General features: G+C 25.7%; 1 protein-coding gene across 2 annotated transcripts; it reads left to right on the top strand.

The window, feature by feature from the left end:
* Positions 1–280: 280 nt before the first annotated feature.
* LOC107443291 (zinc finger and BTB domain-containing protein 8A.1-B-like) lies at positions 281–12,170 on the top strand. Of its 2 annotated transcripts, none has more exons than XR_015433080.1 (2): positions 281–3,671; positions 8,686–12,170. XR_015433080.1 is itself a non-coding variant. In XM_087161188.1 (2 exons), the coding sequence occupies exons 1-2, from the start codon at positions 1,392–1,394 to the stop codon at positions 8,704–8,706; spliced, it is 210 nt and encodes a 69-aa protein (XP_087017314.1). In that variant the 5' UTR covers positions 490–1,391; the 3' UTR covers positions 8,707–12,170. The 2 variants fall into 2 exon arrangements, 1 of the variants encoding a protein (XP_087017314.1); XM_087161188.1 differs by having other exon boundaries at positions 490–1,580.
* Positions 12,171–12,415: the final 245 nt, after the last annotated feature.

Genomic DNA, 12,415 nt, shown 5'->3' with positions numbered 1-12,415 from the left:
TTTTCTGAACAAGAAGGGAAAGTTGAATCTTTAGTAGTTAATGTTACACGTCGAAAGAATTTTTTGTTTGTTCACAAATAAATGGATAAATTTCTTAAATTAAACTTACCAAGTTTTTTAAATCTTTTTTTCGTTTTTGTTAATGATATTTTTTCACTGTAATAATTTTTTTTAGTTGCTCTTAACTTTTTAATTTTTTTAAAATTGTTTCTAAGTTTAAGAAAGTTATTCTATTTTATTTGCAATTGGTAGTTAAGCTATTAAGTATAGATTAAAAGCTGGATATTAATGAGATTACTGTATAATATATTTTGATTACCATATTTAATCATTTCAAACTCTTAATATATTTATATATTCAAGTATTTTATTTATTTAATTCAAGTAATTTTTTAAAAAAAATTCTATTGAGTTACTTTTTATTTTGCTAATTTTTTTTATTTTAGTATTTTATTACCTAATTCTTGTACTTTATTTTTGTATTCTACTATTTTATCTTGTATTCTACCATTTTATTTTCTTATTTTACCATTTTATTTTTATATTCAACCATTTAATTTCTTATTTTACTACAGTACAGAACCCGTTATCCGGAAATCAGAAAACCAGAAAACCGGAACGAAATTCGATAAATTTTCCCGCCATTTTTTAAACAAAATTTTTTTTTCCTTATAAGATTTTAGGATTTTTCTTTCTTTTTTGAAAGATGTTCACCTTACCATCATTTTGGAAATAATCATTAGTGTATTACTTCATCGTTTTTTCTTCTTTTCAAGATTATTTCCTAAAAAAATTTTTTTTTTAGTTGGGTTTAACAATAAAAAAACGGCTTTTTGTAGCGATTCAGAAAACCGGAAAAATCAGTTATCCGGAATAGTGATGGTCCCGATCGTTCCGGATAATCGGTTCCCTACTGTATTTTATATTTAAATTTTTCTGTTCTGTTTTTTATTCTACTATTTTGTTTTGTTTTCTACTGTTTTATTTTCTTATTCTACATTTTATTTCCTTATTCCATCATATTATTTTGAAATTCTTCTGTGTTATATTTTTATTCTACTATTTCGTTTTCTTATTCTACTTTTTTTTTTTGTTCGACCATTTTATTTTCTCATCTACTAATTTACTTTTTAGTTCTACTATTTGATTTTCACCTTCTCCTATTTAATTTTCTACCATTTTGTTTTCTTATTCTACCATTTTATTTTCTTATCTACTAATTTTTTTGTTTTACTATTTGATTTTCACCTTCACCTATTTAATTTTCTGATTCTATTAGTTTATTTTCTAATTGAATAAGTTTTATTTATTTTTTCTATTTTCTTCTCCCAGTTTTTTAACTTTCTTTTGTTGGCATGTAATACAATTTTGTCTTTTGTCTCTTTATAGGAATGGGAGACACATTTCCCAGAAATGCACCTTTTCTGTCTTTGAATCTTTATTTTTGTGACTTCTGTAAATTTTCAACACCTAAAAAGAATGATTTAGGAAGACATTTGTTAATTCATACAGGTGAACGTCCATTTCAATGTGAAATATGCCAGAAAAAATTTGTTAGAAAAACACATTTGACGAGACATGTGAGTCAAGTGCATGCTGATTATTTAAAACAATTCTAATATACAGCTATTAATTTAATAATTTATTGGTGAAAAATGAAGTTTTGAGCTCATCAAAGCAGCCAAATGTCAATAAGAAGAAAATCTATTACTGTGCTTAACTACTACAAATTCTGAAGTCGCTGTGTATTGTATACATATGATTGGTATGCAATAACTGGATATAAGCTGCAGCTAATGAACTATTAATTGATGGAGGTCAAAATTGGATTGTATATTGAATATGTTTAGCAGTTTTTGAGTCGGGTTTGGGTAAAAATAGATAAGCAATTGACAAAATAAGGTTGTTGTTAAATATGTAAATATTGAATTTTGAGACTTTTTCATTAGTTTTGCATTCAAATAAATCCCTGAGATTGAACATAGCAATTGAAAACTCTACAAAGCAGTGCAATATTATTTCAAGTGTCCCTCAGTGATAAATACTTTAAAATTAAGTTTTCTAGTGTATAATACATTCTGTATGATTTCTGGGATGAAAAGAAAGCTAAAATTTTATAAATATTTATAATGCTTTTAATTTTCTCATTTTTGCTAATGTGACCACACATTTTTAGGGAAAAAATTGTATATTTTTTTCATGCAAATCTGTGTAGAACAGTTTTAAAAATTAATACAATAAATGCAATTTATGACAAATGCAAAAGTACAACTTTGACTTTATTGTTAATAAACCTTTTTAAAGGTTCAATCAATTAAGTTATCTATAAAATAAAAATGAATAACTTGCAACATGTATTTCTGAAGATATAGACAGTCAGCACTTAATTAATGCAGTTTTTTAATGTTTTTTTTTTTTTAAACCAAAACTTGAAAATTTTGATTAGTTTTTGAAAATTTAAAAAAAAATTAGATGTTTTGAATGCATCTAAGTTTATCTAGAATGATATTTTGGTTTTAATTATAGTAATAATATAACGCATTTCTTCATGAACATGCATTGACCCAAACATGGAATCTTAAAACCAAATCATATAAATTTAGAAAATTGCTTATTGGTACAAACTTTAATTTTAATTTGGTTTATGGATTTTGCCAATGTAGGTTTGTGTATTCTGTATGTGTAAGAAACATATTTCTTATGTTAATATAAGTTGAAAGGAATTAAGACGTCAAATTTGTGGTATATTAATTTGAATAGTAAAATTTAGTGGTATATTTTTATTTTTATCATACATAAAAATTTTGTTAATTGTAATTTTTTTATTTTTTTATTTAATATTCCATATGTATGTGTACTATTTTACATAAAATGGAATTTTTGTTTAAAATTTTATAAAAGATGCAATAAAATACAAATATTTGTGTCAATGTTTAACCTATAATACCGTGTAGAATAATTTTTAGATTAAAATTGGTTTAATTTTGTATAGTGAAAATATGTATTATTAAAGTATAGAATAAATATGTGCTCAGTATTAAAGCTGTTGTTGCCCAATGTTAAAATATTGAAGTACTAAGTATGCTATTTTACTAATAGATATACTACTTGTTCTTAAATTCTAAAGATTGTAAAGAATGTGCAACAAAATATAAATATTAAAATTCAAAATAAAATTAATTAAAAAAAATTAATTCAGAATTTTATTATCTTAAGCTAACATGTTGCTATCATGTAAGAACGAATGTTTCTATTATACCCTTATCAGATTTGTTATTTCAGTTGTACTTTATATATATTCTTTTAATGACATTTTCAGTTGCTGTTTGCCATAATTGTGGCTATATTTAAGTGACAGTGTTTAATAATCTCCCTTAAAGCCTTTTATTTTAAAGACTCAATTAAATGGAGCTCAACAAATATGATAATTTTCTTAACAATTTTGGTGTGCAATGACATGGAATAAGTAAGATAGCTAAGTTTTACTTAAACATGTCTTGGTAGCTGTTTATATGTTGTTCATGTATAAAATATTGAAATCAATAATCCAATTCTAAGCTTTCAGATTGTAACTTATCTGATGGCAAGTTCAAAGCTGGTTTTTGTCTTCCCCTGACTGTGACAGAAAAAAGCCTATTTTAAGTCCAAAAATACAGACATAGAAAGAAACAGTACGCAAAAAAGATACTTCTGCTCTTTTCTCAGTTGTATTATTAGTGGACGAGCAATCTGCCATCATATCTTATAATTTGTTATTGCGTGTCAAAGTTATAACGAGGATTTTTATTGAAAAGGTGTCTTTAATAATATCTAATATACATAATAATAAATATTAATACAATAGAGTCCCGATTATCCGAGTTAATGTGGACTATGACTTACTTGGGTAACCGAAAAACTCTGATAGAATGAAGAGTATGAAAAAGGAAATAAAAAAGAGTATGTATAAATGTATTATAATTAGCAAGTACAAAATTTATACAAGTGCACCATTTACAATTCATAATATAATTAAAACACTTATAGAGCATATTTTAGGGGAATGAACGAGTTTTTACTTAAAATGTCCCTAATCGTTTTTTGTTTTACATTACTTTGGTGCTTTTCTGCAGCAATTTTTTGCTATTTTTTAGGGATAACATTATTGCTGATGTAGTCTCTTCTTGTTGTTCTATGTTCTCAATAGCTTTTAGTCCATTTTTTATATGTTGCTTTACGTCGTCACTGTCTTCATCATCTTTGCTAGATTAATTTTCATTATTGACAATATTAACGATCATTTCATCGGATCAAGTTGTTAGATTTCGTTTTCCTGAGTGTTTGGAAGATAAAATCCAAAACTTTTTTTGGCGGTAGTTCTAAAAATAAAAAATCTAGAACAAGAAAAGTCAGTGAATTATTAGATAGCTTGGTTAAAGCGGAAACTCGGATAATCAGGGCTCTACTGTCTATCTAATAAATATAGCTGATAAATATTCTAATCAATGGAAATATACCCAATACCTGTAGAAATAAGATACAAAAAACGTCTCAATTAATTTAAAGTTATTTAGATATATTTAAAATTAGTTTTAATATTTTTCACCTGCAATTATTTAAAAAAAAAAATTCGTTAAAATTCTAATTTGCGTAGAAGTTTAAAAAAGCATGTTTTTTCAAGAAATGCCAGGAATCTTGCATCACACAAATTAAGTAAGCTTTTCGAAATGTGAAACATATTTTTAATTATCGCAGTTTTATTTATTCTTAATGAAATGGATTGTTTATTTTAGCATTTATTAGTTTTACATACAGATAGCCTGTAATTTCTTTTTTTAAATTTTTTTTATAGATACATGAGATTTTTTTTATTGCTTGACATTTATTGTTTCAAAAAATATCAAGTTTAATTTAAAATCATATGTTCTTTTTTATTAATGCTTTCTGGTTTTTATATAAATTACTTTTTGTCTTTAATCTTTACTATATTTTAAAAAATCTTGTTCATTTTACTCAATGCTTTTTGTTTAAACCAATACAGTTTTACGAATAAACATGCATAATGTAGCGTAAAAGTGCTGCAAGGTTTTTCCGACTGCAAGTTTCTCTCCCCATTGACTGTACTAAAAGTATTATAAATAGTGCCAGCCTGGTTCTAGCCTTTAAAGAATTATAACTAGTGCTTATAAATTTCAATACCTTTTTTGGAAGGTGGAACACTTTTAGTTGATTTTTTAATGTAAGGTGCATTGCTGAATTGGGCAATAAACTTTATTTTTTACTAAATATTCTTTTTCTTTGCATTGAACACCTTTTTTTTTCTTATCCCAAATCATGTTATTTCTTACATTTTGCTTGTTTCATATATTGAGATATAAAATTCTTTATTGTAGATTAATTACACACGATTAGTTAGTCATAAATCATTTTAAATGTTAAACTAATGTCTACTAATATGTCATTTTTTAAAATTAAATACTGTTTGTTTAATTTTATTTTCTTCTATTTAGCTTTTTGTTTGTTGCAATAATTTTTATTTTGTCTCTTGTTTCCTTGTAGGAAGGGGATGCATACTTTAAAAAAATTCACCATTTTATCCTTTGAAAGCATATTTTTGTAACTTGTAAGTTTACTACACCTAGAAGAAATGATTTAGAAAGACATGTGCTAATTCACACAGGAGAACGCCCATTTCAGTGCAAAATATGCCATAAAAAATTTGTCTGAAAAAAACATTTGACGAGACACGTAAAGCTACTAGAATTTTTTGGAATGAAATAATGCACAGTTATTTACAGAATTTGCCGACTAACCTTTATTGTAAGATGAAAACCAATGCTATATGAAATTCGGAATTATCAAAAATTCAAAGTTACAGTTGCTTGCAAATTTTAATCTCACATTATTAAGAGTTATAGTTATTATAAATTTAAGGCTGATGATGCTATTTTTTCCAAAGCTGCTGTTTATGGTATCTGATATATATATTAAATCAGTTATGACTGGATGCAATTTAGCTGAAATTTGTAAAGCCAAACATAGCATCTAGAAAATCTTATTGTATGTTGAATTAAAAATAACATAAATAAAAAACATACATAAATAAAATGGGGATGTCAATTGTACATTTATTATTCTTTATTATCTCTTTACCTATTTTTTGTGCTTTTTTAATGTATTTGGCTATATTTTTAATATTTCAAGTGCATTTTTTGTGCCTTAAATTTCTTGTCTTTCAATAGCATGTTTATTTATTTTAAATGCATGATAATTTTCTTTGATTAATAAATAGCTTTCAATTCATATTTTAATTGGTTTGTTTACTATTTTAATTTAAATGTAATTTAGAATTATTTAATATTTTTATTTGATGACTTTTATAATATATAATATTTCATAATATAGAATATAGTTTATGCTTTGTTATTATTCTTTTATAGTTTAATGAAATGTCTTCAGATAAGAAAAAAAACTTAATGTATACTTTATTTAAAATAAATTTTGTAGCATTTACTTATTGAATTGCTTATTGATGCTAAATACAAAGCTTGGTAACTTCATTATTACAATTCATGCAGAGAAGTGTATGATCTCAAGAAACTGAAGTGAAATGTGTATTTGTTAATGGAAAAACTTCTTTGGTTTAAATATTAAGGTGAAAAAAGGCCAGCTTTTGAGCACCCGAAAAAAAGCTGCCCATTCTCAAGACTCAACAGCTGTGAATGTAGAAAGTACAATTTTTTTATTTATGTTTGTTGAATCTTGAGAATGGGCACATTTGATTTGAGCCCTCAAAACATGTCAACCTTATTCACTTCAATATTTTGAAAGTACAGTAGGGAACCGATTATCCGGAACGATCGGGACCATCGATATTCCGGATAACTGATTTTTCCGGTTTTCTGAATCGCTACAAAAAGCTGTTTTTTTATAGTTAAACCCAACTAAAAAAAAAATGGAAATAATCTTAAAAAGAAGAAAAAACGATGAAGTAATACACTAATGATTATTTCCAAAATGATTGTAAGGTAAACATCTTTCAAAAAAGAACGAAAAATTCTAAAATCTTATGAGGAAAAAAAATTTTTTTTTTAAAAAAATGACGGAAAAACTCATTGAATTTCGTTCCGGTTTTCTGATTTCCGGATAACGGGTTCTGTACTGTATAAAGTTTTCCCGTTATCAAGTATTACTGATTTTTTTAACCAGTTTTTAATAAATATTTGAAGTTTTTTCATGTTATTTTTATTGCAGTCCCATAGCTCAGATCCATAGATTAGGACAGATTTAACATTAGTATTAAAAATTCTAATTCCCCCCCCCCTTCTTTTTTCTGAAATTCATTGAGAATAGCGTAACTGTAACAGGCTTTGTTTAAAATCTATTTAATATATCTTCATCAGTTCTCTCTTTGTTGTTAATTATACTTTTAAGAAATGTGAAACTGGTAACTCGTATATTGTAACTTTTATGTATATTTCTGATAACTTTCTAACTGAATACTTCCTCAAGAATAAAAATGTTTATACATTACCTCAAAAATTTTCAGTTATCATATTCAAGGCCTTTATATTTTTGAATCCAAACTTTTTTGTTGATCCTCAAAATTTACTGACGGTAGATAAGTAGCAATGTTTTGAATTTTTTTTCTAACAAATGCTTCATTCTTAGGTGTTTTATAACAATACCCTTTCACTTAAGTATCTAATTATTTTCCATTATTCTTGGAATTATTTGCAATGTTAGAGTCATGTTCAGTTTGTAGGGGGAGAAGCATTTTCTTACCATAAAAAAACAACTTACTTTGTTGTAAATTGATACATAGTATAGGTCAGGGATGGCGAACCAATGGCACGAGTGCCATTTATGGCACGTGACACAATATTTTGAGCACGCCACCGATCACAAAGTTCACTATGAAGCATATTAACAATTAAATTATAATTCGCAAAAAGCAAACAAAAAAAAACAATTATTAACAAAAAAGTTAACAATTAATGCCAAAAAAAACCCCCAATTAATAGTCCTAAAAAACAAGCTAACAATAAATGACAAGCAAAAAAAATTGACAGTCCTGCTTAAACTAACATGTTACAACTTAATATAAGTTATTTGTCATCTAATCTGCAACAATAGAAGTCATACTGATGTTACTTTAAGTTGAATTACGCGTATAACTGAGACATTGCAAAATGTGTTTTCTTCTTCATAATAAATAGTTTTGAGTTGATACTATTTTGTATTATTATTTCTTCAATAATCGCGAAGTCAAAATTATTTGACGGCACGTCTATGACCTCATTAAACAATTTTTTTTAGAAAAAATGGCACGTTGGTGCATAAAAGTTCGCCACCCCTGGTATAGGTTATCTTTCACTTTAAATTAAGAAATCAATGAAAATAATGATGATAATTTCTTCTGATGAATTATACTAAATGCTATTAGAAATTAATTTTGTAGGTTATCTTTAAAATAATGCTTCAATTTGTATAACTTAACTAACTTAAGATTTAACTTCATAAGATAAATAATATAGGTCTTTCACTTTTAAATGAAATAAAGATAAGAATAATTTCTTCTTTAGTAATAATGCATTGTAGTAAATATGATGAGTTTATCATCTGCATTGTCAATTTTTCCTTTCAGTTCTTATAGCTCCATGTTATTTATCACAGCTTTAATTTAAATCATTTTCTTTTCTCTAGAAGGATATGATTCAAGATTGATTCCAGAAGAAGGTTATGATTCAAGAAGCTCAAGCATCTCCAAGTCAAGAAATATTATTCACTTTTGCCATTTCTGTGATTATACTTCAGTTAGAAAAAATGATATGGAAAGACATTTGCTCATACACACAGGAGAGCGTCCATTTTCGTGTCTACGATGCCCCAAGAGTTTCAACCGAAAGTCTCATTTGAAAAGACATTATATTACCGTTCATTTTATAAATGAGGAATGAATTTGTTAATATTTTACATTATGGATATCAAAGTGCCTCTTATAATATAGAATAGTGTTTACTGTGATAATGCAGAACAGTGGAATACTATTGGATTGAATCAGAGATGTATTAATACTCTCTTTCATTTATGGTGGTAATGTTCTTTTTTTTACTTGTTCATTTGCTATGAGAAAGCTCTGAATTTGGCTAGGAAATTTTTTTTCTCCTAAGGTTTGATATTCAGATGGTTACGACAACAAAATTATAAATTTTTAATTTCAAAATAGTTGGATAAAAATGAGTAACTACTAAATGAAACTGTTAATTTATAAAACCAAAGAAGAATTGATAGAAATATATTCAAAATTTGTCCTTAGATGGCACTAATAACTGAAAAAGCTATATAAAATTATCTTTTAGCTGCATATCAAATCATACTACCTGAAATATTTGAAAAGACACCTGTTAGATTTATCCCCATATTGCGCCACATTGTAGCTTCAAGTTTTGTTATTTTTAAAACATGCTTATTCTCCGGATATTATATTTCATTATTATATTGTTATTTTTTTGCCAAGATTTTTATAGTTTTTCTCAATTAGCAATGCCATCTGTTGACTAACTCTGTAACTAACTTTGAAGGTTGCTGAGAGAAAAAAAAACTAATATTTAAGTTCAATGTAGCATGTTTTATATTTCCTTTTCTTCAATTCATTTTATGAATGGTCTGTCAATTTATCAACAACTGGTACACTCTACTTTTTATAAAGGGAAATGTATTGTATTATTTTTATTGTAACTATTTTCAATTTGAAACTCTTAACATGTAGAAAAAGTCCTGACAATGTATGAAAGCTCTTTGGCATTTTTTCTGCTAGCTTATTAATTGCACCTATTATTATTTGACCAGAATTTCCCTCGATATTTTTATTCATGAAGAAAAGCTGGTGTTCTGTTTTGCATTGTAGCCAGGTTCTCAATTAAAATATAACAATTAAAACATTGGTGAATGAATGAATTATATGTTTTAAAAAGAAAAATTCTTACAAATATGCTCTTTTTCAAAAGTATTAAACTTTTTAAATTTTATGTTTCTTGTGTAGAAAGTTTGCAAGGGGAAAAATAAATGTACTCAAGTTTGTACGTCTTAATGCTTCAAAATAACAAATAGATGTGATAATGAAATTTTGCTGAAAAATAATGATGATCATTTAGCATTTTTTTTTACCTTCAACCTTAAATTCTCTGAAATATAGAAATGTTTCAGCACTTTTTATAATAAATAATTTTTAAAAAAGTCTCATTTCAATGTCTTTTTATCTCCTGAATGTTTATATTGAATTTTTTCTTCCATTCCACTTGCTTTTTGTTAACCGCACAAACTGGTTACACTTAAGACAGTTTAAATTATTTCTTTCCCATGTATGACATTCAATATAAAAATAGCCCCATGAAAATTTTTCCAATGTGTTCTTTTGAACTTGTTTTGATGCATAATATATAGAATATTCATAATAGTTTATATTAATTCTTTTGCAACATCGTAATTTATTTTTTAGTATTTATATATTATTCAATGTGGGATAACTTAATTGTGAAATATATCAAAGTTTGCACATTAAATGCTATAATAATACTGTTATTATCTAATAGGGTGTATTACAAAAAACTTTTTTTTGAAAAATTAAATTACAAGTTCATTAAAATTTGTTTATGTGCCCCTATGTCTGCCTTTTTTTTCAAATTGAAAGACACTTAGGTTTTCTAAAATAAGCCTAATTTTTTTTGTGGGTCCTAAGCATAAGTTTTATTTTTTAAAAAGCATAAATATAAAACTAATTTTCGTTTTAAAGAGAATATAATATGAAGAACCGAAAGAAAGAAAAAACATGAAATGTATTATTCATTGCCTTATATATTGGATGCAATATTTAGGTCTCCCAGAATCTTCATGAAAATCTTATATACTAAGTTTTATTAACCGATGCACATTTCTCTCAACCTCATCTTTTGGTGTTATGTAGCTCACAATACATGTGCAATCAAAATTTTCTTGTCGATTTAGGAAAACCTAACTGCTACTTTTTACACTTAAAATTTGCTTTCGGTTTCGTAAAATTAAATTTTTTAAAATTGTAACTTTACTTTTTTGATCTTGAAAAATAAGGTTTGTATTACATTTATGCTTTTAAAAAAATTCAAAATTAAAGTTTGTGATTGTGTGATGTAAAAAAAAAAATTAGTTCATTCCAAAAGGCTGAAATATTTTTCAATTTTACAATAAAGTTTTTTAGTAAATATGTGGTAACAGGAAAAGCTTTTTATCAACCTGAAATTTCAAACTTATGAAAAAAAAAAGTTTTCAATCCCTATTATGTATGTTTGTTATGTTTAACTACATTTAGTCATCTTGATTACATTAATGACTGGTGAATTTGGTTATGCATGCCCATAGGGGTACACATAAGCTTAAGGCAAGTGGTCCTATTGGATGATGTCACACTTAAAAAGTGAAAAGCAATACAAGTTTTTGTTACTAAAACGCTAGGAACATATTCCACATTTTAAAACTATACATTTTAAGCTACATTCTATTAACTACACATTTAATGTAGGTTATAGAATGTTTATAATTACAACGTGATAAATTGTTTAATTCTGTTGCTGATTATTTAAATATTTATGTACAATGGAAAATTGTGTTGAGTAATTCTTTATTCATTTGTTTGTTTATTTTGCCATAAATATATTTTATAAACATGTCAGCACTTTAGGCATTTGCATATATTTAATATAAACTTTTCTAAAATATTCCCATTTTAAATTTATAAGTTTTTTCTAATATTTTAATTTGAAAAATCCTATTGAACTAATTTATTTCATTAATTTTCATACATATGTTTATTTGAAAATAATTTAAGTATTCATATATTTTTACTGTGTGTTGTGCTTTAATTTTAAATGAAAGTTGTAATTAACACTTTTTATGTATTTGAAATCAATGAAAAATTAACAATGTTGAATATTTATTGAAAATGGCATTTACTTAAAACTAATGTATTTCATTATAATATTTTGTGTACTCAAAGTATTAAAATTATTGTTTTACTGTGTGCCACAAAAAATTCTTGTTTTTAAACATGTTTAATAAACGTTTGAATGATAAGCATAGACGTTTGATTGATTGATAAGAATGGATTAGACTGATAAGTTTGATTGCTAATGCTTAATAAAGACAATGCAACACATTATTGTTTTGTTTTTCCAATTTTGATCTATGTTATTTCTTACAGTAATTTTTACTGACTTTCAAATAATTCTCATTATTTGGATTTTATATAATTATGCATAGGTTTTTTTAAAAAAATTATAAGTATTTATTAATTGTTATTACAAGTATTAATTAGAGATGTAACGGATTTAAAATTTTGCCTATTTCCAGGTGCGCTATCCCCAGTGAAAATTCAATATTTTATCCAACTTGCTTTGGGTAC

This window comes from Parasteatoda tepidariorum, chromosome 4, assembly GCF_982258835.1.
Source record: "Parasteatoda tepidariorum strain Cologne lab strain chromosome 4, Ptep-v5.0, whole genome shotgun sequence".
NCBI classification, from domain to species: domain Eukaryota; kingdom Metazoa; phylum Arthropoda; class Arachnida; order Araneae; family Theridiidae; genus Parasteatoda; species Parasteatoda tepidariorum.
This window is presented reverse-complemented; position numbering and strand designations above follow the sequence as displayed.